We start from the raw sequence: 25,556 nt of genomic DNA on the forward strand, positions 1-25,556 counted from the left end.
AACAAGAACATCTAAAGGAATGAAAGAACATTTTTTCAAGAGTTCAACCATCTTTAATTCAATTTTCTTTTTTTATATTTATCTAATAGGACACAAGTGCATCTTGGTTTAGTATGAAATCACTGTATTGCATTTAAAAATCAGTATGTTTGCACCACCGCTCATCTTTCATGTTAATAACAGGAATTGCAATCCAATCTGCAGTCAGCACTTCAGCATAATCACAGCCTCGTGGTCACAGTCAAGTCACAGCACACAGATTGATCCCAGACCTGCCTACAAGTCAGCGTGCCCCTTCTCTGCAGGGTATACTGCACGAACATAGTGCATTATGGGAGACAGAGTAACAATTCAATGTAAAATAAAGTCAACAAACAAAACCTTAGATGAAACCCAGGAGATAAGCAACCATATACTGTACTGATACTGCTGTAGGAGCTTGAATTAGTTTTTTCAACTAACTGATTAGAGATTAAAGGAAAAGTAATTCATATCTATTTTAGTAATTTAACAAACAATATTTCTCATTGACCTTCACAGATGAAATACAGTTTTATTTTTTATTAACCTGTGCGATAACCTGTTAATACATTGTAACTTTTGGAGCTCCATACCACGTCATCTTTGCTCGCAGATGCACAGGAATCCAGAAAATAAATGTGTCTCATTCTCTCTGCCAGAAACATGGTGATGAGACAACACGCCCATCTAAAACTGTAAGATATATATGGTCAAACTAACTAGTCTTTTGTGGTTAGTAATAAAAATTTCCACTTTCCAGATAATAAATTCCAAAGTCTGAAAGTTCAGAAACCGGTAATAGATCCTTCGAACAGGCTCCTGGTAACTGAACACGTCTCAACAGCATCCATTGTCAATATACAATTACTTGTGTGTTCATTAAGACACAACTAAGTGTCAATCGTTCGGTGCTAAAGTTGCTCACCAATGTGTCCTGGCATTAATAAGCTCACACCCTCTTCACAAGGATGTGGCAGTGCTGCTAATATGATGTAAATGTACAAGAAAACAGCCGGCTGTAGGCTGAACCCAGACAGGCAGCAGAGCAATATTCAGCAGTGACATGAGCTGGATCTGGTCCACTTGAGTTGAGTGAGTGGGTGTGCAGTGCTAAAATGCATAGACAAATAAACTGCTGTGACGTCATCTGACAGGACGTCGTTGTGCACTGTCCGTGTTCATGTGGACTTAAATCACATCTTCATTTAGCTCAAATTAGCTTGTCAATATAAAAATCTCACCCGCAAACATCCTTAAAAAGGGGTTGGAGCATAACTGTGGGACTTTTCTGGGCCTTGTTTTCCCATGTTTTTATTTGGAAATGACTGATAGAGACAAAAATTACTCATGTCAGTGGAGTCTGGGGGCTTTGAACATAGTGATTTAACTGCTGCTGTTTCTGGTTTTAAGAAAAATAATCTTACTCCTTAAAAAAAAAAAAGATCTATCTTTGTAGAAATCCTACCCATGTTTTCAGATACTTATAGTATATTATAGGCACTTATGATAGTACTTTATGCCAAATGCCACGTTCTTCCTCTATAGCTGAAGAAGAAGATTTTGTGCCTATCAACCATTTACACAAAACATAAGAAAATAAGGCCCTGGTTCAAAAATCCAGAGGTTATCCTTTAAAGACTGAACAACATGACTTCTCAGAATTAGATATGGTTTACTCCTGCCACTGCAAATCAGGGAAAAGCTCATTAAACTCTAAGCTGTTCGAGCTGAAGGACACCCCACTTCCTCCTCTGTTAGGAGGAGTGCGTGTATTCTCATCAGTGTGTCACAGTTTGCTGGTCAGCTGAGGCGGTGCGTGTGTGCTGGCTGTCCCTTGAAACCCTCCGTCGAAGGCGGCGTTCAGCACCTCGTCCAGGTTCCTGGCGGTGACGAAGTCGAGGTCGGCTCGGATGTTGGCTGGAAGCTCCTCCAGGTCCTTCTCGTTGCGTTTCGGGAGGATGACGCACTTCACTCCTGCCCTGTAGGCAGCCAGGACTTTGTCCTTGATCCCGCCCACCTGAAGAGGACAGGCCAGTCCAGTGGGTTAAAACAGCAGACCGGATTTACACCTTATTTTGTGTGTTGAATGTGATAACTCACCGGCAGCACCAGCCCTCTTAATGTGATCTCTCCTGTCATGGCAACGTCTGATCTGACCAATCGGCCGCTAAATAGCGAGGCTAGGCAGGTTACTATGGTAACGCCGGCAGAGGGGCCATCCTTGGTGACAGCTCCAGCAGGGAAGTGGAGGTGGATGTCCGTCCCTTCTAAAGGATCTGGAGCACCCACCACTGTTCAAACACACACGGATGGACTCTGTCAGAGCTTGTTTTTTAGCCTCTTTCACAGTTTTACCTGCTGCAGCTCCTGTGTATTTCTGTAAAGGCATTGACAGTGTAAGTATGGAGACACATCTGCGTGTGAACTCACTGTTGGTGAGCTGGTAGGTTTTAGCGTTAGCTCTGAGCCAGCTGATGGCCAGATGGGCGGATTCTTTCATAACGTCTCCCAGCTGACCAGTGAGAGTGAGCTGACCTTCTCCCTCCATTCGACTGGCCTCCACAAACATGATCTCCCCACCGAGCGGGGTCCAGGCCAGCCCCAGAGCCACACCAGGCAGGGTAAACCGCTCAGACACCTTCCATCACACACACACACACACACACAAAAACATCTGTTAAGCTGTATTTGGTGGAATAATCAGATCGCAGAAAGAGTTGAAGGATGGTTTGTAATCTTAAAAAAATGCAGGAATGAATGTGAAACACACGGCAAACATGACCTGGAGAGAAGGAGGGAGAGAGGCAAGATGAAAATGCATGAAGGAGAATGGAAGACATGTTGAGGGAGGAAAACAAAGGGAAAAGGGGATGGGGGGAAAAAATCATCAAAAAAATATGCAGGAGGAAAAAAAGTGGAGTCCTAGTGAGAGACAAACTGTATCATATTTTACAGTATATGAAATGATGACATCTCCAGTGATGTTTTCAACTAAGCTGACTTTATGAAGAGCAGCTGTTGTGTAGCAATGAGACATTTTCACACGCCACCTTTATATTTTTAAGGCTTTCGCTGAGGTGCACAAGGTTCTGACCGTCACAGAAAAAAACAACTGCACAGGTTTCTGTCATTGACTGTCTACATTATTATATACACGACTAATCCTCTGTAGCTGCTGCTCCATCTACCCCACCCAGCTCTCTCTCTCTCTCTGTCTCTCTCTCCCTCTCTCTCTCTCTCTCTCTCTCTGATGGCAGCCTGCTTACCTCCATTTCAAACAGTGGAGGTCCCAGGATGTCTTTCAGGGCGATGTGGTCGATCACTATGGGCATCTCTGGGGGCGCTGCCTTGTCTAAACACACACACACACACACATACGGTTAATTCATTATGTAACATTACATCTGTTTAAAGCATTAAACACCAACTCACTTTCACAGTACGACTGAAAGGTCACATAAGACGCGTCAGATACCAGATTAAAGCAGGAATGTTTCTCTTTTGGATCCAGGTTTCTGGACTCAGGTGACTGCAGAGTGTGAGGAAAAATCACCTCACTCTGAAGCATGTGAACACACTGCGTGCTGCAAGCATCTATAGAAAGAGGGCCTCAGAGAGGGACGGAAAGAGAGGAAGAAGGGCGACAGCAGCTGCAGCCGAGACTGGAAAATCAGCTGCTAACATGCACAGGTGCGAACACGCTGACGTTATGCAAAGAAGCGCAGAAAAGCGAACACGGAGCTTCAAACAGCTCACAGGAGCATCAAACACGCAGCACACCTGTGGCAAAATGCACAACACATGCACGAGGACACAGATATTCTGCACGTAAACTAATGTTTGTGCTGCGTGTGGTTGATGTCTGTTACCTGGCAACACAGACAGCTTTCTACAGAGGAGCACAACTGCTGATATTTTCTGTTTATGTTTGTCCTCTTTCACTCTAACTTCCTTCACCCTCATGTCTGCTACTTTACACTGCTTCATAGTTTGTTTTGGCAGCAGAGCAAATTGCCTCCTAACGTGTGTTTTTAGTAATCTGCTGTTTTTCCAGAATCACTTTGTGTATCAGGAGCTAGTCTCCCACCAACCATGCGGACAGAAGACTCGACAGATCTTATTTTACAATAAAGACCAGATGGCTGCACATTATCCAGCTCATTACTCAGCCACTGAAAGACATCAAGTTGTACTTTTGAGGACACTCCAGATAACCAGCAGCCGCCATAAAATACTGTTTTCAAATGATATTACTTGTCTAAATGACACAGTCTACTTAAACAGGATAAATGACAAACATCAGGCAGAGCTATTTGACTTTATTCAACAGAACAGTTAAATGAATGTTGGTTTATACTCGCTCAAAGCTCATGAACGCATTCAAGGTTCCTATTTCTGTGTGGTAGACTTCATGCTACCCACTTCCTACTCTGGTCTCTTTCACTGATTTCCATTTGAACTGACCAGCACCACCTTGTGCCAAACAGCTGTGACTCTGTAAAATGGAACATCCACATGGATTTTGACTTTTTGTTCCAGATTAGATCTCTGACCGACTGTTGAGGCTTCAAATCCAGCCTCAGAACCCATCTTTACACCTAAACTCTCAATGGATATCAAATCTGCCTTAACTAACATTTAATCTTTTAATCTTCTAATCACTTTAATTATACATTATCTGTTCTACTTTATACTGTTTTCCTATGTTCTTTTACCTCTATTTTTGTGTGTATTGTATTTTCTGTTAAGCACACTGAATGACCTCTGTGTGTGACAATATATTTGCTTTGCCTTATCACCTTATTGTTTTACTGTGTCAGGCTTTGGACCTGTTATAGTACATAAGCAATGCATATATATATATATATATATATATATATGCATTCAGATCAGCCTCAGTCTCAGGAAATCAGTTAAACATGTCCTGCTGACAAGATCACTGGAAACTTTCAGAAAATCACTGCATCTCTCTGACTCTGTTTTTTTTTTTTTTACTCCCTCAAACATGACAGCTCAGGCTGTGTGCCTCTCTCTCTCTCTGTCTGCCTCCTGTTCCACCTTGCTTTTCATCACAAGGCATGGAGTTGGGGGTTGGTGTTTTATTTCTTGCTGATAAGCAGTTAAGAATTTAACTTTTTGATTCCACATTTCCCCAGTGAGAAAGAAAACAAACAGCTCAGGCTCCCACCTTCCTGCTCTGCGGGGCCCTCCAGGATCAAAGTCTCTGTCTTAATGACTCTGTGACCTTCAGCGACTTTCACAGCCACAGCTCTGCAGATCGCCCCGATCTTCCTCTCTAGGGAGCGCACACCTGCCTCTCGGGTGTATCTGACACCACAAACACAGACACAAAAACAACAACAGATGGATAAAATTAAGTGGATGTGAGATAAGGATTCACTGGTACAATGGCGTCTCTTGCTAGGTGTGTAACCACACTGGCTTAAGACAGTATTCAGACCCATTCACTTTCTGCACACTTCATTGTGCTGTAGCTTTAATTTGAAATGGAAAGAGCCATTTTTGCAACTGGTGTTTTCAATTTGATTTTAATACATTTGCAGAAACATGTTTTCACTTTGTGATTATGGCTTATTAAGTGTAGATTGATGGGCAAAAATGGCAATTTTATCCACTTAAAGTGAAATCTAAATGAATACACAACAGGAAAATGCAAAATGTTTCACAGCTGACCAACACATGAATCTTCTTGAAGCAAAAAGGAATGAAAAGATGAATACATTAATGAATTTGTGACTAAATGAACTGATACATAAATAAATAAGCATTCTCCATATAACTGAAAAACAATAAATAACCTTTTGCATTTTGCATTGCGTTTTGTAAACAAGCAAAACTCATGAACAGAGGAAGTAAAGGTGCATGTGTGCACACACACTTGCACTTGGTCATAATGAATACATCGAATAATATGAGTGTTCTGCAGAATTACTGGTGCTTGGGTAGGGGGTCTGGCGTGATCCACAACATCCTAAACAATCCACAACAACCTTTGAATCAGATTTCAAAGCAGTGTCATGAGTGTGTGTGAAACGGAGCTTTGGACGTCACTGGTCCAGTGACTTTGATAAAACTAATCAAGCCTTTATACAAAGCTTCACTGAAAATAGATTCATTTTTCTGATACACGCCTCAGAGCTTCTGCGTCACAGGTAACATCACTGCTGAACACTTTCTTTTTTGTTTGTTTTTTTAAAAGCCAGTAAAATAGGAAGCATCGCTCTGACAACGTGTGCTTTTGGCTGTTTCTATAGTAACCAGACTGGAGTGCAGCGAGTGGTGTACGGAGGCTCTGCTGGTCTGCAGACAACATAATGCTTACCATCTGAAAAGATCAGAGGCGTTTTCATCAACAGCTCCATGCAAGCAGCTTTCTTTTTAATCAGCCAGACAGTCTGATCAGGCCATTTAATGCACTGCATTATCAGAGGTCACCGTTAAAATCACACCGGAGCTGACATAATTAATCGATTAGCTGATTGACAGAAAATGAATCAGTGTCACTCGTGAAAATATGAAACAGACTCCGCTCCCAGCTGATACTTCGAGGCACTGGAGGCTGAACAGAAAGAATGTGGATGTTCTCTCTAATCAAAAGGTCATTCAGCCAGACAAGTACAGGTCAACAGTCAAGACAGATACCAAGTGAACCACTTGACAGAGCTCACACTGGGTTTTTGCTTCATACGCTAAATGTAGCAGTGTCTCAGCTGTGGAGATGGTGAATCGTCCAGATGAGTCTGAGGAGTTTAGTTCAATGACCTTCTTACTGTTTTTTTTTTCAGGAAGACATATGTGCTTGGCAGGACTCTGTGTCTATCACATCAGCGGACAGCAGTGTATTAATCAACTGAATAAATCTCCATCTAGACGCTGATATAAGAAATATTTATTTTACAGCAGATGTTCACAATAAACTATATGAAGAGCAGACTGAGGAGGCCTGTGAGTACAAGAGTCAATTCTGTGCTGCACGGCAGAAAAATTATTGTACAAATTCAGTTAGTGACTGTTATTGTAAGACACTGGAGCACACAGTTCACTTTATCTGTTTAATGATCAGGTGCAAAACACATTGACAAGTGACACATTGAACTGTTTGTAGTATTTTGCCCTGTTCTGACAGCACCAACCTCCGTCAGTGGATAAACTGAAGCACTACAGACTCCTACTATGTGCTACAAAAGCAAAACACACAAATAAGCTTATTTCCCAAAATGTCAACATATTCCCTTAAAAACTTTTTCGTTTTGAGTGATCTTAGGTTGAATTATTTCCTCTTCCCATTAAGTTTGTTGACATGTGTGTGTGTGTGTTTGTGTGTACCTGCTGATTATATCTTGTGTCGTGTCCTGAGGTATATGCAGCTGTTGAGGTGTTAATCCATGCTGCTCCAGCTGGTTTGGGATCAGGTGACGGTGAGCTATCTCCACCTTTTCTTCCTGGGTGTAGCCTGAAACAATGGATATGGAGAAAAACAAACACACACAAAAAAAGTTTAATTTGATGCAGCAAACTAGAGATAATCTTTTTTTATTCTGTGCATTCCTCCCCCTCATCAAAATCTGTCATTGTTACGTCCACTGATGTCCTAGTGTGTGTGAGTGTGTGCCACGCCCTCCTCCTCTCTCCCTCATTGGCCGCCTGAACTAACTCACCTGGATCGGTCAGCTGTTCATCACTTCCTCATCAGTGCACATCTCTATCAGCCTCCCAGAACTACTGCCCCCCCTCCTTTTTTTTCTCTCTTTTGGCCACCAAGCTGCCCTTTAATCTTATTAATGCAGAGGAGGTTTGTGTGGGGGTTCTCTGTCTTTTCTTTTTAAATTCAATTTTTCTGATGTTTTGTGGACAGTCAGGAAAAGTCAGAGTTTGTTTTTTGTTTGACTGGGTCGGTCACCTGAGTTTTATTTTCAAGCTAGCGTGGGGGTTTTGTTTGTTATTGTTGGCCTTGGAGACCCTGACGTTTCTCTTGACGTTTCTCTTCCCTGCTTCCCCTAATTCCATGTTTGTCTTGTTGTATTTTTGTTACCTGTGTTACTCAATAAACACAGACTCCTTCCAGACTTGCGATGCTCTTGGCTGTTGTGGTTAATCAGTGTAAACTTGTTAAGCCTGTTATCCTTATGTCCCTCCCTGTGTTCCCCTGGACATTTTGTTAAGGGCGTCTGCACTTCTGTCAGAGATCTGAGCATGTTGTGTCAGTAGTGGCTGTGGACTTGAGGCGCGAGTCTGGAGCAGAGATAAGGAGCAGGCTGCAGAGGTCCAAGTTTTTCAGACTTCACACAGCTCCCTCTGGAGTCACAAAAATACAATTTTTTCACATGCTGCCTAACACCTGTAAACACAGTTTGACGTGTAAAATTGGTGGAGTTCTCCTTTAAGATTTAATGAGCTAAAATTACCTAAATTGGTCTTTAAAAAAAAAAGAGCTGAACTGTCAGGATACTGATTGGATTCGCAATTGGACATGGAGATGTTTCATCTGCTCCCACACTACACTGCAGTAAATTCAATCATACGGATGACATTAGTTCTGTCACAAGTGTTTGTCTTCAAGGTCAAACTGAAACTGTCAAGATGATTCCTAAGAGCAGGACTCATCTGCACCCAAACCCACCTGGCACCTGCAGTACCTCCATCCTGTCCAGCAGGGCCGGGGGAATGGTGGTTGTGGTGTTTGCAGTGGCAATAAAGAGCACTTGAGAGAGGTCAAAGGCCACGTTGAGGTAATGGTCAGTGAAGCTGTGGTTCTGCTCTGGGTCCAGGACCTAAGGGAACATGTGGACAGCATTTGTTTCGATGAGTGTTTTCAGTGTTTCGCTACGCTACATTTAACTCATTTGGAAACAGAAGAACACAAAAGCACAAAAACAACTAGAATGGCACTCAGTAGAAAATAAACCTCTGCCAAGGGCACAGTCTGGATGTGTGGGATACACACCCAGACTGTGTGAATATTATATGAATCTGCACCAACTTGCACAAAGTCATAGATCTCAACATCATCGACATTAATATGTCTGATTGTTTACATCAACATTATTTCCTAAAAACTTGACAAAAGTGTCGAAAAATTTTAAGGAAAGTGATAAAAAAAAAATAATTCCTGGATCCGCCTCCTGAACCGCATCTGCACCAAAATATGTCAGGTTTTTCCCTGGACCACGCCCCATACCATCACCAAGTTTGGTGCAAATGGGTTCAGTACTTTGCACGTAATCCTGCTGTTCAATAAACAAACAGCAACAGGTGAAAACCTTGAAACAGGAAATTAAAGGACGGCGCAGTGAGGAAGCAGAACCAATGCTTATTAGCAACTTTAGCAAAGGTTAAGGTTTTGCTCAGGAAATGAACTTGCAGTGATGACATGTGATACTACTCCACAGGTAAAGTGAGAGAGAAAGAACCAGACTGACCTCCAGCAGCGCGGCTGCAGGGTCTCCTTGCAGGCTCTTCCCCAGTTTGTCCACCTCGTCCAGGAGGAAGACAGGATTGTTCACACCTACTGTCTTCAAACCGTTGATGATGCGGCCAGGCATGCTCCCTACATATGTGCGCCTGGAGATATGGACAGTAAATGAACTGCTTATCTACTGTGTAAATATTTTCACTCAATTTCAAACAAACTGAAGACTCTCAATGTACTTTATTCTGCTGGTGACTACAAAAAAATGCCAAAATATATTATGTCGAGGTCAATTTTGCTGTGTCACACTATTAGAGCTTTTACACATGCACTGCAACCCTGAATTGATTTTTTCTCAACTGACATTAAACAGAGTCCCTCATAAAAAATGCGTGTAATATCTGACCAAGTTGTGTGTAGAGCCAGTGAACGTGTAAATGAAGTTGATCATGTCACTGGCACAAAACTGGAAGAATATTAACACCCAAGGGTGAGAAAGAAGGACCATCTCAGCGTGCTTTTTGTGTCCCATTCCAGGTCTATCAAGCATCTGTGAAGGCGTCTGACGCTAGACAATGTCCTTTTGTGCGCTACACGTGAAAGGGCAACACCTAATTCTATGGACAGTGTCCAGAGATTGTCTGGAGTTCATTTGAGAAGATGGCTGATGTTCTCTGTAACAAATTACCTAATGCAAGCAAGCTTCAAGTGTTTACAAGTTGAAGGCATGAAATGTGCAGTTTCTGAGGTTCAAAGAAAGCAAATACAAGAAACAACAAAGAAAACACAAACAAGAACAACCACAAAACTGTAAACACAAAACTACTGGAGTTGTCTATTTTTCTGAGAGTTTTTTTTTCTTTTTTAAAGTTGAACAAATTGTAAATTGACCGTCACAGGGCTTTCATCTCTATCTCTTGCTCTCCTGCTGTTGGTATGTCAGACACGTGTTTCTCATCTGACTGAGTCAAAAGTTTCTCAACCCTGTTTAGTCTTCCTTTAGAATACCAGGATCATCCCTGCGAGCCCCGCACACCTCTGTGCATGCCCACACACATGCAAACACAAACACAGACACACACACACACACCCTTGTACATACACTAAATCTATCGCGTTGCTCGTCCCTGATAGAGGTTCTTAACAGACTGATCAGAGCTGAGCTGAGTGACATAACTCCTGAACTCTACTGATTTTCTTCATTGACAGGTTGTACTGTGTGTGTGACTCAATCAGTGTGATCTGTGATAATGATTTTGTTGTGTGTGTTTCAGTAAATTTGATGCATGATATCAAAGAAACACCACAGTACTCTCTCATTTCTACACCTTTGTACAGAACATTTTTATAGCTGTCAGATTACAGTTTATCACAGATTAACAAGAAAGAAAGAAAATTACATAACTGATGACCTCCCGCTGTTTTGCAGCTTAACAAAACTATGAGATACTATGTTGAGAGGCTGCTGGGGGTTTTTATGCCAAAGATCCTCGACAAAACAAGTTGGAACTTGCAACTACTTGCAAAAAAGTGTGGTCTGTGAGATTGAAGCCTGCCAGTTTACATCATTGCAACTAAACAAGACAATGTGTTGTCTCCATAGCAACGACACTTTACCTCAGCAAGTCATCTACAAAATTTCACCAACATAATGTTGACGGTGTCAGCTCAGGAAAAACTCCTTCCTTTGTATTCCCCAAAGAGGAAATAAAGAGTTTCTTCCTCTTAAAAGCATTCGTTTCTCCCGAGGATACACTGTGAACCACATGTTATCACTGAGTTTAACGTGGGATTTTTGGGGCAACTTCAATATGCACACTATTTAACACTATTCAGAACAAGTGGCTTTAATGGTATGACTGCACAGGATGTTGCCAAAGCATTTTAACACAAACTACACATTCATGATTATCATAAATAAATTAAATGCAATAATTTTCTGAAACAATATCAGCAGCTGGCTGGATTCCAGCTGAGATGGGGGGAAGATTACGCCGCTGCAGATGTTCTCTGCAGATTTATAAAGAAAATCTGCCAAACTAATTCTGCCAAAATGTTATATGCTGCATAATATGTGGTATATGTGACATATGTGACCTTTGTTTTGTTTTGAAATAATATAACATCAATATAGGCTAATTGCACTTATTTTCCATTTCCAGTTGCTGCTCTCCAAAAAAACAGCTGCACCCCTGAAGTCTGGTGGTGAGCACGAGCTGCGCCCCTGAACATGGTGTTAAGACCACCTTGACACCATGTTTTATGGACTGATTAAACTTGATGTTGAAGTGGAATCATTTAGAAGAAAAACATGCAGTATGATGTCAGAAGGAAACTGCATACCAACACGAAAACATAATCCCAGCGGTGAAGTGCAGTGGAGGGAGCATCATGATTTGTGGCTGCTTTGGTGCCTCTGGGCCTGGATGGCCCAACATCAAGGGGGACAATGAATTTCTTCGAGGTACCAGGTCAAATACATCATATCAAGCACCTTTATATATGACACTAAGTCGTGTGTGCAAAGGTGCTGTTAACTGGAGATTTAACAACTCTCTCCTTTTAGAAAGTGAGTTTTTAACAAAGATAAATCCAGAAGATATAAATCCAGTAATAATATGGGAAGGGGTTCAGGGTTAAGGGGCGAAAGAATGTCATATGCCTCTAGAGAAAAAAAAAACAAAAAGAAAATGCAAGAAAATTACTGAGGAATTAGAAACCTCAGTATAAATGGGTCTTATCTGCACCAGCTAAAGAGGCCATCAATAGTGCAGTTCAATGAAAATAAAACCAACAAAAGTATTAATAAGGGGCCTGGAATGCGATAGCAAATCGATTTCCAAATATTACCAGAATCTCTATAAAGAATTTGGAACAATTGAATGCAAACATATCAAAAGTAATGGTTTTGGGCTGCAGAGTCAGGGAAGAAATCAAACACAAAGCTGCATTCCAATTGGAAGTTGAAAGGATAAAATACCTTGGGATAAATAAACCAAAGTATCTGGACATCTTGTTTTCTAAAAATCCTTAAAAAATTATTACTTGATTAGTCACATTAGACAATTTAAAAATTCAAATAGATCCATTTTTCTGGGAAAGAATTAAAGTAAAACAGATCAATGTTTTACCAAAATTGTTATTCCTTTTCAAGGCACCACCTATATTTTTACTTTTAAACAACGGGATTCTATTTTAATAAAATTCATCTGGAATGGCAGGAAACCAAGAATAAAAAACAAAGATCTCAAACAGCCAAAAGAAATGGGCGGTCGAAATCTATCAAACCTGGCAGCTTACCATCAAGCAGCACAGATCGGAAATGTTAATGGGTGGATGTTAGAAAGCTCACATACAACATGGAGAGAGACAGAAATAAACTGTGGCGATATACCACAGACTCCTCTGCCTTTCCCCAAATATAAAAAAAATCATATGCAAGAACTGAATGAAAATGAACTCTCATTCAACATACCCTAAGATGATTTGGAACAAATATGCATGAAACAACTAATTCAAATGACTGGAAAGAATATTTTAAGACATAAGAAAAATGAAAACTTAACTCTAGGATGCTGAAGAGAACATTGTGAGCAGATGGCAAACCACAGTCATATATGTAAAAGTTTAAGTGGCTATTGGAAAAGTTTCTGTTAGAGAAAAGTCTAACATTTTTGGTATTTTTCTAAAGAAAAACCCACTTGTTCCACTACTTTGGAAAATGCCAGAGATTAAGATGATAGACTACTACCTGTTTTTAGTAATAAGAGTAGATATAATAAAAGAAATTACAAGGAATTGGTTAACAGATAATAATTTAATTATCTCTAAATGGAAGGATCTTGTAAATGAAATTGATGGTAAAGAAAAAAATACCCTGATAGTTAAAAATCAAGTTTATATCTTTGAAGGCAGATGGGAGAAATAGATGAAGTATTTAACAAACAATAATGCTAATCACCCTAACGTTAGACAGAATGACTGGGACAATGATATGCTGTTAAATGTATTGATGTCCTTCACTTGATACGTGGGCATACACAAGAAGGTATGTGGGAATATATGTGTACGCATTTGTACACACACACTCACAGGTGTATAAGTAGATGTACATCTATGGTAACCAGTTACTCATTAAATAAAAAAAATCTGTTTAATATATACCATGATTTCCTAATTTCTTTTTTGTACCAATATGTGGTAACTATGTTTTATAATTCAAAAGAAGCATTTCCTATACTGGTCCCACACTGATGTGCTGTGAAATCTTATAAATGTAATTAGATCTCACAGTAGACACTCTGCTGCCTTTCACCAGCATGAACTTAACATGTGTTCATGAGTCATTTAAATTACCTCCAGAGTCACTGGAAATATATCACCAGTACTCTCCAAACAATTGCATCTTGTGCCAGTCTGTGAATGGACTGAATAAAAAAATCTTTTCTTCATTTTTCTTCTTTTATGGCTGGACCAACTGACAGACTGACTGACTGACTGACTGAGTTGAAGTTTGTCCACTGAACATTGCTCTTTCAAAATGAATCAGTGCAAACTGTTTCTATTAGGCGGCGCTGACTGACTGCAGCGGAGCCAAACATTTGTTGCTGGATTAGAGATGTTTTAGCTGGACAGCAACAGCGGAGCGGGACCTTTATTTACCTCAACTTCTGAAGGTAACAGGCCTTTATTTCGAGTTTCCTCTGTTTGATATGTGCAATTGGTCGTATTGGCACTTTAGTATGAAGCCTTGTTTCAATCCACTCCTGATAAAAGTACTACATTATGTGTTTATACAACATCAACATTTCCTGTAACAATTCCAGATTAAAACCGTAACCATAACAACAGACACATTCACATAGCACTTGTTCTATACATAGAGCTTTTCAAACACAAACACTCACACATCATGGTACATCACTGGGGGCAAAGCGGGGTCCAGTATCCTTCCCTAGGATACCTGGAAATGCAAACTGGAGGAGCTGGGGGTCTGACCTACCGATTAGTGGGAGATCTGCTCTACCTACAGCTGCTGTGTGATGATGGATCATGTATAACATGTAATCCAGATGTTTTACTCATGAGAGCTCTTGCTCCTCTCTGCAGAGAGTGCTGCTCCAATACACCATCAAAACAATGTACTCATTTTCCTTTGGCACAGTGTTATATGCAGAACTTCAATTAACTCTGTCCTGAAACTAGATTAAGTTTTGCTGTTGCTACAAAGCCAACATTAACATAAACAGCTCTTAGCATAACAGCCTAGAAAAAAACACAAAGATGTAGATACTGTTGAGGTTCAGCAGCAAACTTGATTCCTTTACTTGCCAAGAGCTGTCTCCAGCGGTGGAAAGGAACACTGATGTTAACTGTTGTTTCTACCACTTGTTTCCTTCTATTGAAGTTAACCAGCTAGCCCCTCCCCATTCCAGCCAATATTATCACTTTCCAATGGTGACTCACTGTAGCCCCCATCTGCCCTGAAGACGTATTATAACCTTTTGTATTCGTAAGACAATGATGGCTGAGACTCTATTGGCTGAGAATCTCTTGGACTCAATTAGCATTGAGTCCAAGAGAACGTGCCAAATTTGAGGGGATTCCCTCGAGGTGGTATGTCAGCATTCACAAAACCAAAACTGTGTTTTCACACTGACCTTGAACATTGATCACCAAAATCTAATCAGTTCATTTTTGAGTGCAAGGAAACGCCTGTACCTAATGTGAAGTAATTCCTTCGAAGTGTTACTGAGATATTGTTCACAAAATTGGAAAAAAAAAAAGACCCAGCTGGAAATTCAATAAATGTTGCATCTTGTGAAGTTTCTCAAAGGAGTTTTAAATCGAAAGCAACTGGACTTGGTTATTTGTCTAGGAAGACGTTTCACCTCTCATCCAAGAGGCTTCATCAGTTCTTTGGTGGAGAGTTGGTTTCGACTTCTTTAGAGCCCTATTGTGCTCTAACGAAGTCGAAACCAACTCTCCACCAAGACAGTCACTCTAACGACTGTCGTTGGCACATGGAGCACAAAGGGAACCAATGACATCATCAGCCTTGTGAAAGCCCCTCCCAGAGGTTAAAAATACCTGGGTCTCCACACCAGATAGTTGGACCAGTCCCAGCCTGGTCAGGTGCGAGAAAGAACTGATGAAGCCTCTTGGATGAGAGGTGAAACGTCTTCCTAGACAAATAACCAAGTCCAGTCGCTTTTGATTTAAAACTCCTTTGAGATACTATGACCTGGACAAATGAGAATATTCACAGGCATCTTGTGAAGTTGAATCATGTCTTATCTTGTGTGGAGTTTGAGGTCCATAAATTCATATCTTTGAGATGTCTCTGGGCACATACAGTGGAGTCAAAAGTCTAAGACTACTTTCCCATTAAAGTAAATTTGGACCCCACCGTATGTTGTACCAACATCTGCTGTTATAGGCCCTCCAATAGAGTTACTATCTTAGAAGCCTACCTGTGTCCTCGGATGTCAGACTGGTCACAGACACCTCCTAAAGCGATGCGGTGAAATTCTCTGCCCAGAGTCCTGGCGATAGAGCGTCCAACACTAGTTTTACCGACTCCTGGGGGGCCCACAAAGCATAGAATGGGGCCCTAAAGACACAGCAGCAGATGTGGCACATTAAAGAAACTGCTTCATATAACACGAAACATTTGCCTTTACACATTTATCAGACTGTGCGATCCATAAGAAGCACCTTGAGTGAAGTCTTCAGCTGTCTAACAGCAAGGTACTCCAGCACTCGTCTCTTCAGCTTGTCCATGGCATAGTGATCGTTGTCCAACAGAGTGCGAGCAGCTTGGATGTCCAGGCAGTCTGAAGAGTGTGTGTGTTGGGTGGGGTGAATGTGGATGAGATGGATGGTTCACAGAAAGAACGGAAAACATTAAAGTTAGTGAAGATATGCCGAAAGTGAGATGGGAAAGAGGAAAAAGTGACTGTAATTTGAGAGTGGAGAGTAAAAAACAACCTTTTACTACCTCGTGGGGCTTTAGAAACCAGTAGTTACATCAATAAAGACACGACACAAAGCACAGGCATAAAAAGCCCCAGGTGAAAGATATTTCCATTCAAGGACAGCCAATTCTCCCAAACTGTGTGATGAAAAAAAACCAGTTTGGATTTATTTGCAGCAGATTGCTCCTGCTATGAACTCTGATCCTGTAACTGAATGAACCCTGTCCTCAAATTTTGGAGCCTCCACTATTATGAGGTTACTTATTATAGGATCCATCTGTGGTGAGCAGAGACAGTGAGACAAAGGAAAGCAGTGACTGTGAGCCTTTGTACAATACAGTCTGTTTGTGAAATCTGTTGGCAGTGGGTCTTCATCATTTTGTGGCTGGCCACCACATATGCAGTGTATGGTTTACTGTATTTACTTTGCGGGTAACATGATCACCATGGAATTTAAATGGAAATGAGTCTGGGTTCACATTTAGATATGAGTGATCTGGGAGTTAAGACTTTCGGTTATCGTTACTGTTTGTTTGTTCAGAGGACTAACAGAGGACTGTTAGATTTAAGGTAAGTGGTGTTGGGTTCATTACATTAAGTGAAACACAACAAGCTGTGAACACAGCACTGACATTTTATCACCTTCCAAAATTGTTATGGCTAACATGTTAAATTACTGCCAATTTATAAATCCAGCAAACACAGAGCAACATTAGCAGTTATTCAGAGTTGTGTGTCTGCCAGCTGATAAATATAATCCCTATATTCACTCTCCCTTTAGCTTTGTGTGGCTTTCCACCAACTCTTGAGAAAGATATCTGGCTCTTTGGCGGCTAAATGCTCCACTATGCACACTAGCTAGTCTACTTTGCTAGTCTGTTTGGTGATGGGTAGGTAGTATACAGGAAATTTAGGATATATAGGAAATTAGCTGTTTGTTGCCGCTGGAAACTAGGATGATGAGAGCTGTGAGACTGGACCAAACTGTAAAAGTGGTGGGCTGTAAAAGCAAAACATTAAGCTGCAAAAGAAGCTAAAAAGCTCTGTAGAACTGGGAACTACAGAGTCTATGATCATTGTTTGTAGGTTCATCACTAGAAGTGACACCTTTAACATTACACATCGTCACTTCATCCATTGTTAATATAAAAATACTGATTAGTGCAGTTTCAAATACTTGTAGAGTTAAGGGTGCGGATGAATTTGTGAAAAGAACAGCTGATTAATCATTAAATGACTTTTTTATCATAGTAATTGATCATTAATACTTCAATGTGATTATTTCAGTTGGTCAAGAGAAGATTTTAGTTTTGACCACTGAGAGAGCTCCGGCAGATACACCTCGAAGCAAAAGTGCAGTGCACCAGAAAAACATTCAGACTGATTACACTGAAAAATTCAAAAACTCTTATCAAGCATTTTTCAGCATTAAAACACAGTGAGTGATGAAACACATGGTGCAAAGACAAAGATAAATATATACAGATATACATCTGAGGCATCTGACACCTGTAGCTTTATTTACCTTTGGTGTTTTTACTCCATGGCAACTCTACCATCAGATCCAAGTAGTTTCTGGTCAGGGCATACTCAGGCATGGACTGAGGCATCTTCTTCAATCTGAATACAGATGAGAAGGTTAACTCTAACATCCATATGACAGAAGACATAGGGCTATGTACTCAAGACAGAACCAGATCAGAGTTATGATTTGAAGGATTTAGTTCAGAGTAAGGTTCAAAAATCTTTAAAATGTCAGCTTCTTATAAAAATTCTAATTTTCTTCTCACTAAAAGGATTTTTAAATTTAATTTAATAATGTCTGATCTGATTCATTACAACAATGTTGCAGAATACTGTATGTCGTTATTTTACCAAAAATGCCCCAGCAGTCAAAATCATAGTTTAACCAAGATACCAACTAGAAATACATGAGTGGATATAAAAGGTGCATACAACATTTTTTTAATGTTAAATGAGAAGATGCTGGTTAAAAAAAAAAAAAAAAGAAGCTCACCTCTTGAGTTCTTTCAGGCAAACTCTAAGTGCAGCTTCAGGCATGTTTGCCCCATGAACTTTCCTCTCCAGGACTGCGGTGTCATCTCCATCATCATCTTCATCCTCCTCATCCAGATTGAACTGCCGGCCTGGAAACACTCCACCTTTACGCACCGATAACACCTAAACAGATGGGAAACAGAGAGCTTTCTGTTTTCCATCCCCATATATATATATATAAATGTGTGTGTGTCGGTGTGTGTATGTGTATAAAAGAAGAAAAGCAAACGTCTGTTACCCTCTTCTCATTATCAGGACTCGTCTTCCTGGTTTTCTGCAGTAGTTTCAGTCCCTCTATCTGTCTGGTCAACATGGGCAGGGCTTTCTTAAAACGCTCCTCCAAGCTCAACGCATCCAGGACCTTCACAGCGCACAAGAAGATACAAAAAGTACCTGTCAATTATTTAGAAAAATCACAACCTTACACCAATGTCTTGTGGCAAGCAGAAACGTATGTTTATACACAGTTGTGTTAAGCCAGACGCTTCACCAATTTTCACCTGGACTGTCTCATTTTTCTATAAACAAAGATGTAGATATAAGAAAAAATGAAAAGATGTTAAAATCACATTACAAACACTACAAATTGTGACTTATTTTAAACGTCTTACTTTACACCTTTTGTCACATCACATGTTTTGTATATGAGTAATTAGTGAAATTTTGACTGAGAGACACTCCACCTGTAGCTTCTCCTTGTTTGAAGTGCGGATCATGGAGGCGACCACATCAGGCAGCGTTTCCCTGGGCAAACTGTCCAGCAGACGCCTGAACTTCGCCACCACTGGAACAGACATGTCCAACATACCTAACAACTACACATATAAACACACAAATGGAGACAGTGGGATTTGCTTTACTCACACAACCAAGCAAGATCAATCCACCACAGCATGTTTGTCATCATCCATCATAGTTTGTGCCTGTAATGATTTGAGCCTGTTTCCTGTGATTTTGACAAATTCTGACATTTCAAAGTTCATTCAGAGGGCACCAGGTGTTCACCCAGCTGGAGTCAAAACCAGCTCTAAGATAAATTCTGAGTGCAAAGAAAGCAGAATTTTCAATTTATAGGTTTGTCAACTTCTAAAGGTGCTTCACAGCTGGAACCCGCAGGATGTCCCACAGCAAGATGAGATAAGAGAGGACACTTTTAATATCCCAAAATCAGCATCTGCTGGCTAAAACAGAAATGATGAGCTCAGCAGCAAGAGGTATTCTAATATACTACATGTGAAAAATGCACTCGAATGCACTTTTTGCCATCAGATGGCAAAATAATGGTTTTGTAGTCTCTATTTGGTCTCACTGAAACAGATGGAAACAGCGAGCTCTGTTGAAAGCAGCAAAATTTGCCTCCCTGCACATCGAAAGGTCAACGATTAACACGTTATATTTCATATGTGTCAAAAATGACACTTTAGCTAACTGTTTCCCCTGTTTTCGGTCTTTATGCTGAGCTAAGAGTGGTATCAAGTTTCCTGTCTAACTCGAGGCAAGAAAGTGAGTAGGTGTATTTCACAAAATATTGGAATATTCCCTAAATAGCTAAATATTTTGAACACCTTGGATTTACCTGTATTGGGGTATAAATTTATCTTAAAATATGGTTCCTGTCCATACTGAAAACCTCATTCAAACATTCACAGAATAGGTTGGAAAAAGTGTGAACTCCTCAGCTAATGGCATCAACAAAGCTAATTGGAGTCAGGAGATATCAAACCTGTCGAGTTAATGAAACAAAATAGTAAGTGTTCGTTAGAGATACTTGTTTGAGTTGAAACAAGTTTGAGTTTGCTGCTCACAAGAAACATCTGTTGATGTGAACGATGCCTCACAAAAGAAAGAACTAAGAAGGCGCAGTCATCTAGAAGCTTTAGATATTCATCAGTCTGCAACAGTAACAGTAAATGGAGTCCTGGCAGGACACCACAGAGGAACCTGATGGTCTCCAAAAAAAACATCACTGCACCTGAGGTTTGCAACCTTCAGACTCCACAACACTACTGGAAAGATGTTTTATGGGCTGATGAAAAGTTGAATTGTTTAGCAGGAACATGGAGCATTGTATATGGTGTAAGAGGGGCACTGCATATCAACATGAAATCATTATCTCAAAGGTGAAGTACGGTGGAAGGAGCATCAGGATTTGGGGCTTTGCTGCATCTGTTGCTGGACAGCTCGTTGTCATGGAGGGGAAAACTTCCCAGACCTTAATCCAGGAGAGAAGCCGTGGGATGACACTAAGAATGAGGCTGAGCTGAAGCAGTTCTGTAGGAAGGATGGTCCCAAGTTCCTCCTGAACATTGTGCGGCTACAGCTACCACAAGCTCTTGTCTGAGGTTACTGCTGCCAAAGAAGGTTCAACTAGTCATTAAATCCAAGAGTCTACTTCCTTTTTCCATCAGCACTTTGAATGTGTAAGATTATAACTGTTTGTGTGATACTAGCTTATACTTGTGACTTAGGTGAAGATCAGCTCACATTTTATGACCAAAAGGTTTACAAACTTTTTCTTGACACTGTACAAATCATAGCACAAACACCGAAAAGCACATCTGCACACTAACATGTGCACACACAAACTTACCTACTTTAAATCATATCAATATTTAGACATGCAGCCAGAGGCACTATCATTATATGGGGTGGAAACACAGTGAGAGTCAATAGATTAAGTGGAAACTGTATAGCTCTGGTATTTTGGGAATGTGCTCCAGCATGAGAAAGTTTTTATGGTTATTTGTCAAAAAGAAACAGTTTCAAGTTAATGTCACTTTCAATTCAAAAGTCATTCACTTCAACCAAAGAGGTCCTTTACAAATTCTGACTAACAAGTCACATCTGGATGCGACTGGATGCAACTGGTAAAACAATCTTCGGCTTTCCATTCTCAAGCGGTTAAAACAGTCAATACTGAATGAATAAAAGAAATGTTGAATATCAGGGGAGAGTAAAAAGAAAATTAGGTGAAAGCTAAAAAGTACAAAGGGGAGAAAAAGTTGAATTACAGCAAAACCTGGAAGCTTGAACTGAATTATCAGCTGTTGTCCAGTAGGTCAAGATACTGAACCTCTTTATTTTTCTATAACACTTCTGTCTTTTAAGCAGTATTGAACAAGCTGCCTTTAAAAGATTTTATCATTTGTATAATCAACACCCAAACTGCTAGATGACGCTGCCTGTTTGTGGGTGAGTTCAAAACAATGTCACTACTGCAGCGCTCCGAGTCCTGCCGCCTACTGTCAGCAGACAAAATATAGATTTTGCTTTGTCAGCAGCTGTATTAAAGGCCCCAAAACAATATTAAATAGAAAATATTAATACATTGACAACTACCCCACAAAATTTTTGAATGTATCTATTTATTTTTTGTATTCTTCCCCAATTCTACTATGACAATGAGGGCCAATAAAATAACATAAAAATGAAAAAACTGTTCTGTTGGCTGAGCAGAGCAACAGGCAGTAACTCAAGAACAGTTTGGGGGCATTGGATCTTTTTTCTCTCAATTAAGCCAAAACTTACTCAAGTACTCTGAGTATATTTTTTTCCTTCGTTTTTTTTTGTTTTTTACTACCTCTCACTCACTCCCTCTCTTACACACACACACCTGTACAGCAGCCTGGTAAAACTTCTGGGACAGCTCCCCCAGCTCGCCATCGTCAGCGGTGACACCTTCTGTTGCTGAAGTCGTGTACTGCTCCAATTTATCCAACTGCTCCACCTGCAATTTTTTTGCAATTAGAGAGTTTTTGGTTGTACTTTACCTAAAACATATACCTACACCTCTCCGGCTCTCTGTGCTCACATATATACAGAATTTCAATACAGTTCCCAATAAAGCTGTTTTCATTTACATTACACAACGCTCTTTCATTTTGCATTCATTGCAAATAATTGCGGGGCATGTCAGAACAGATTCAAATCACTGTTGGGTGTGATTACAGGTGCGACAGAACACACTTTGGACCACACCCAATATTGTCAGAGGTACTTATTAACTAATTTAAAAATTAACAAACTTAAAATTTCCATTCAGACAGGGCAGTGAAACAGCTTTGGATCCAGATATTAGGTTAAGCTTTAATTGTGAGACAATCTCAGACCAGTTTTACACAAAATAGGGTCTAATATCTTTACCTCTGCCAGAACAAAGGGTCGCTCCTTCAGCAGACTTGACACTCTAAAACGGCACAGTCCAGTGATGAGGAGGGTGTAGTGGGGCTTAGGCCAGTTACTGCCCACCACCTGTACTGCTATCCCTGCTGTACCAATACTACACAGAGACAGAGAGAGAGAAAGTCAGAGTGAGATAGAGGAGGTGGGTGCTTAGAGACAACTCACTGGAAGACAGCCGTGACCAATTTGGGTAATCCTGAGCCAGGAAGGCTCATTCTTCAATACAAAATGACAGTCTGCCCTGATGCTTGTAAAGACTCAACCTTCACCTCTGATCCTGTTGGAGGGGGGTCTCAGAGACCTTCTAATTTGGATCAAACAATACTGTCATAAGCAGCAGGGCTGATGCAGTGTGTGAGAGTCACTAATTTAAATCTCAGTCAAATCCTGTCAATTACAACTACAACAATCACTCCATTATTCCACAAACAATTAATCAGCAACTGTTTTGGTATTCTCATAATAATTTCTATCACTGTAAACTAAATATCTTTGTTATCCTTTATTTCTCCGTTTGTAAAAAGACTTCCACGAAAAAACAAACTTGACTGACAGTCCTGTGGTTATTGGGGCTTTACTATGATATAATGCGTGGAGCTGCCACTTTGTCAAAACATGCAGCAAGGCGGCCTCAGCAATTTAAATAACACAACACGGGTCAAATCACTTGTTATATGTGAGGACACCACAATTTACTGACACAAAAGCTTTCTTAACAGCTGATCAGCTTGCATTGCTTCTGTCAGCCTAAGCAGCGTTTGCTATTTCATAGTGAGCCAGTTACATTTGAATCCAGTAGAAGCTGTCAGTGTTACCCCTCACTAAAACACCTCTGTGATTTTTTGCTAGTCTCTATTCAGTAACCAGACTGGTCTGGTAGATAGCAGATGAAAGGTTGAAGTCCAGTTCTCTGTGCATGGTTGATTGTGACTGACAAGGGGGCACTGCTCAGTAGACTTTTCTAGAACAAATCACACACTAAAATATTTGTCAAAAATTATGACCTATACATAACAGCAAATACCAATTAGCTTAATCACAGCAGGATATGTAAGCTCGCAGTCCTTTAAAAGGGAATAATAAAGGAAAAATAGCATTACATACTGTGCAATGCCGCTGAAACGTGATATGAAGATATAACCTGTTAAATTTACATGTAATATGAACTGAGTGTTGATCAAATGGTTAATATTTGGATATTTAACAGTCAAACAGTCGCCTGGTGGGATGATTCACTTTACTGAATTGTTTAATTTTAGCCACTTTTAAAGGCCTGACAGGGTACAAAGGGTTCACAAGAAAAGTTAACTATAACTGCTCTTTTCTATCTTGTAATCATCTCCCAACCCCTCAGCTTTCCCTCGCAACATCTTGAAGGGTTCCTGTCCTCCATGTCGGGGTAGCTGTTGTCACCCCCCCCCCCAAAACAACACCACAGCACCGTATCAAACTCAGCTGTTGGCCCAACTGTTCACTCTACATCCATGTAATCTAACTTATGTTATATATATTACTTATGCAGGGTGGGGAGGTCGTCAGTGTCGTGCTCTGGGTCTCTGGTGTTGGGAATCACTCCAATGATTGTGCTTTTCAGCGAAGTCCCCTTTAGCAGCCGTTGGCTGACCAGGTGCATATTTCGCGCAGAGTCAACGCTAAACCTGACGGTGGAACCCGGGAGGAGCACTCCTTCGTGGGTCAGCAGCAACGGGAGACGGCTCGGTATCTGAATGCCGCCGCCGGATGTCATTGTTTGTGGTTTTTTAGAAGCCAGGTCACGCTTTGTAAAACGGGTCCCGCAAACAAACACGTCCTCCCGCTGTCAAACGGGCCAGTCCAACGTAAACATTCGACTTCCGGGTAATAATTTCAAAATAAAGTTCTCATCGACACCGCAAACGGGAAATTAATCACCACAGGGTACATAAATAAGACACGTCATCAAAGATTTTTTTTTGTACAAATGAAAACGTGGCTGGTGTTGTTTTCTCACTCCTATTCGCACCGTTATTTGCCTTAAAATGGCATATATAAGGTTCTTCCCTTCTCCTTCTTTCTCGAGTTCCTGGATTGGCTACGGTAAGTACAGAGGGACAAACCAACTGAAACTTGAACTAAAACGTAATTTCAATGAAGATGCAGCGGGCTTGTTGCGCATCTTTAAAGCTGTTGTTTCCAGTAATGTAAACTAACCAAGTACTTTTACTCAAGTACTTCTACATTCCAGAGGGAAATATTATATTTTCTCACCACTATATTTCTTTTTATGATCCATCATTTTCATGAAACCAACTGTCTGTACAAAGACAGACAATAAACAATGTTTAAGAGAAAGAATATGAGCAATAAGAGGATTAAAAGACCTTCAATTCATTTTGTTAGACAACTAAACACAGTGAAACAATAATGACAGTGTATTTACTTGCTTTAATAATGACTTGACTCTGGACACAGGCTTAGTTGATAAATTCTATAGGTAGCATATAAAAAATCTGTCTTTAAACTCTATCTTCAGACCACAGACAATAACCCCCCCATGTGTTTGCAGTTATCATCTCTTTGTTGTTGCCAGTCAGCTGTGGGAAACATCACTTTATTTTCACACCTCAAAATGTTCTTATGGTTACAAAAAGACAACCATACAGTTACATATGATTGATAAAATATAATAAAAATACATACTGCATTTATAGAACTACACCTATAATTATCATTTATCTGTTACATCATTATAGAGCTTCTTTTGCGAGGGTCAGGTTTAGCCCCTTAAAACTTATGAAAGCTGCTCAACCCAATGCTGTATATATAACATAATTGCTGAACATCATCATTCTTCCTCCTAAAGAGTGACACAGGCTTGCAAGGCTTGAATGTATATCATATGTGAGGTT

General features: G+C 40.4%; 1 protein-coding gene across 1 annotated transcript; it reads right to left on the reverse strand.

Moving 5' to 3' along the window:
• Window positions 1-24,560, reverse strand: lonp2 (lon peptidase 2, peroxisomal). Its single transcript, XM_071457477.1, has 17 exons — window positions 24,183-24,560; window positions 22,630-22,765; window positions 22,100-22,213; window positions 19,170-19,301; window positions 18,725-18,847; window positions 18,446-18,609; window positions 17,954-18,048; window positions 16,169-16,287; window positions 15,925-16,064; window positions 9,462-9,603; window positions 8,663-8,813; window positions 7,369-7,495; window positions 5,210-5,349; window positions 3,288-3,373; window positions 2,452-2,659; window positions 2,122-2,312; window positions 1-2,038 (listed from the first exon to the last, which is right to left on the reverse strand). The coding sequence occupies exons 1-17, from the start codon at window positions 24,413-24,415 to the stop codon at window positions 1,808-1,810; spliced, it is 2,532 nt and encodes an 843-aa protein (XP_071313578.1). The 5' UTR covers window positions 24,416-24,560; the 3' UTR covers window positions 1-1,807.
• Window positions 24,561-25,556: the final 996 nt, after the last annotated feature.

This window comes from Trachinotus anak, unplaced genomic scaffold (genome assembly GCF_046630095.1).
Source record: "Trachinotus anak isolate AG129_WGS33_773 ecotype Australia unplaced genomic scaffold, CSIRO_AGI_Tana_v1 ptg000002l, whole genome shotgun sequence".
NCBI lineage: Eukaryota > Metazoa > Chordata > Actinopteri > Carangiformes > Carangidae > Trachinotus > Trachinotus anak.

Bases quoted from the DNA above. Each gene is read 5' to 3' on its own strand.
- lonp2 (XM_071457477.1), bottom strand. From the start codon at position 24,415: ATGACATCCGGCGGCGGCATTCAGATACCGAGCCGTCTCCCGTTGCTG. The intron at 5,350-7,368 runs GTACACACAAAC...TTGTGGTGTCAG, and splicing joins ACACAAGATATAATCAGCAG to ATACACCCGAGAGGCAGGTG. The intron at 2,039-2,121 runs GTGAGTTATCAC...TGTCCTCTTCAG, and splicing joins TAAGAGGGCTGGTGCTGCCG to GTGGGCGGGATCAAGGACAA.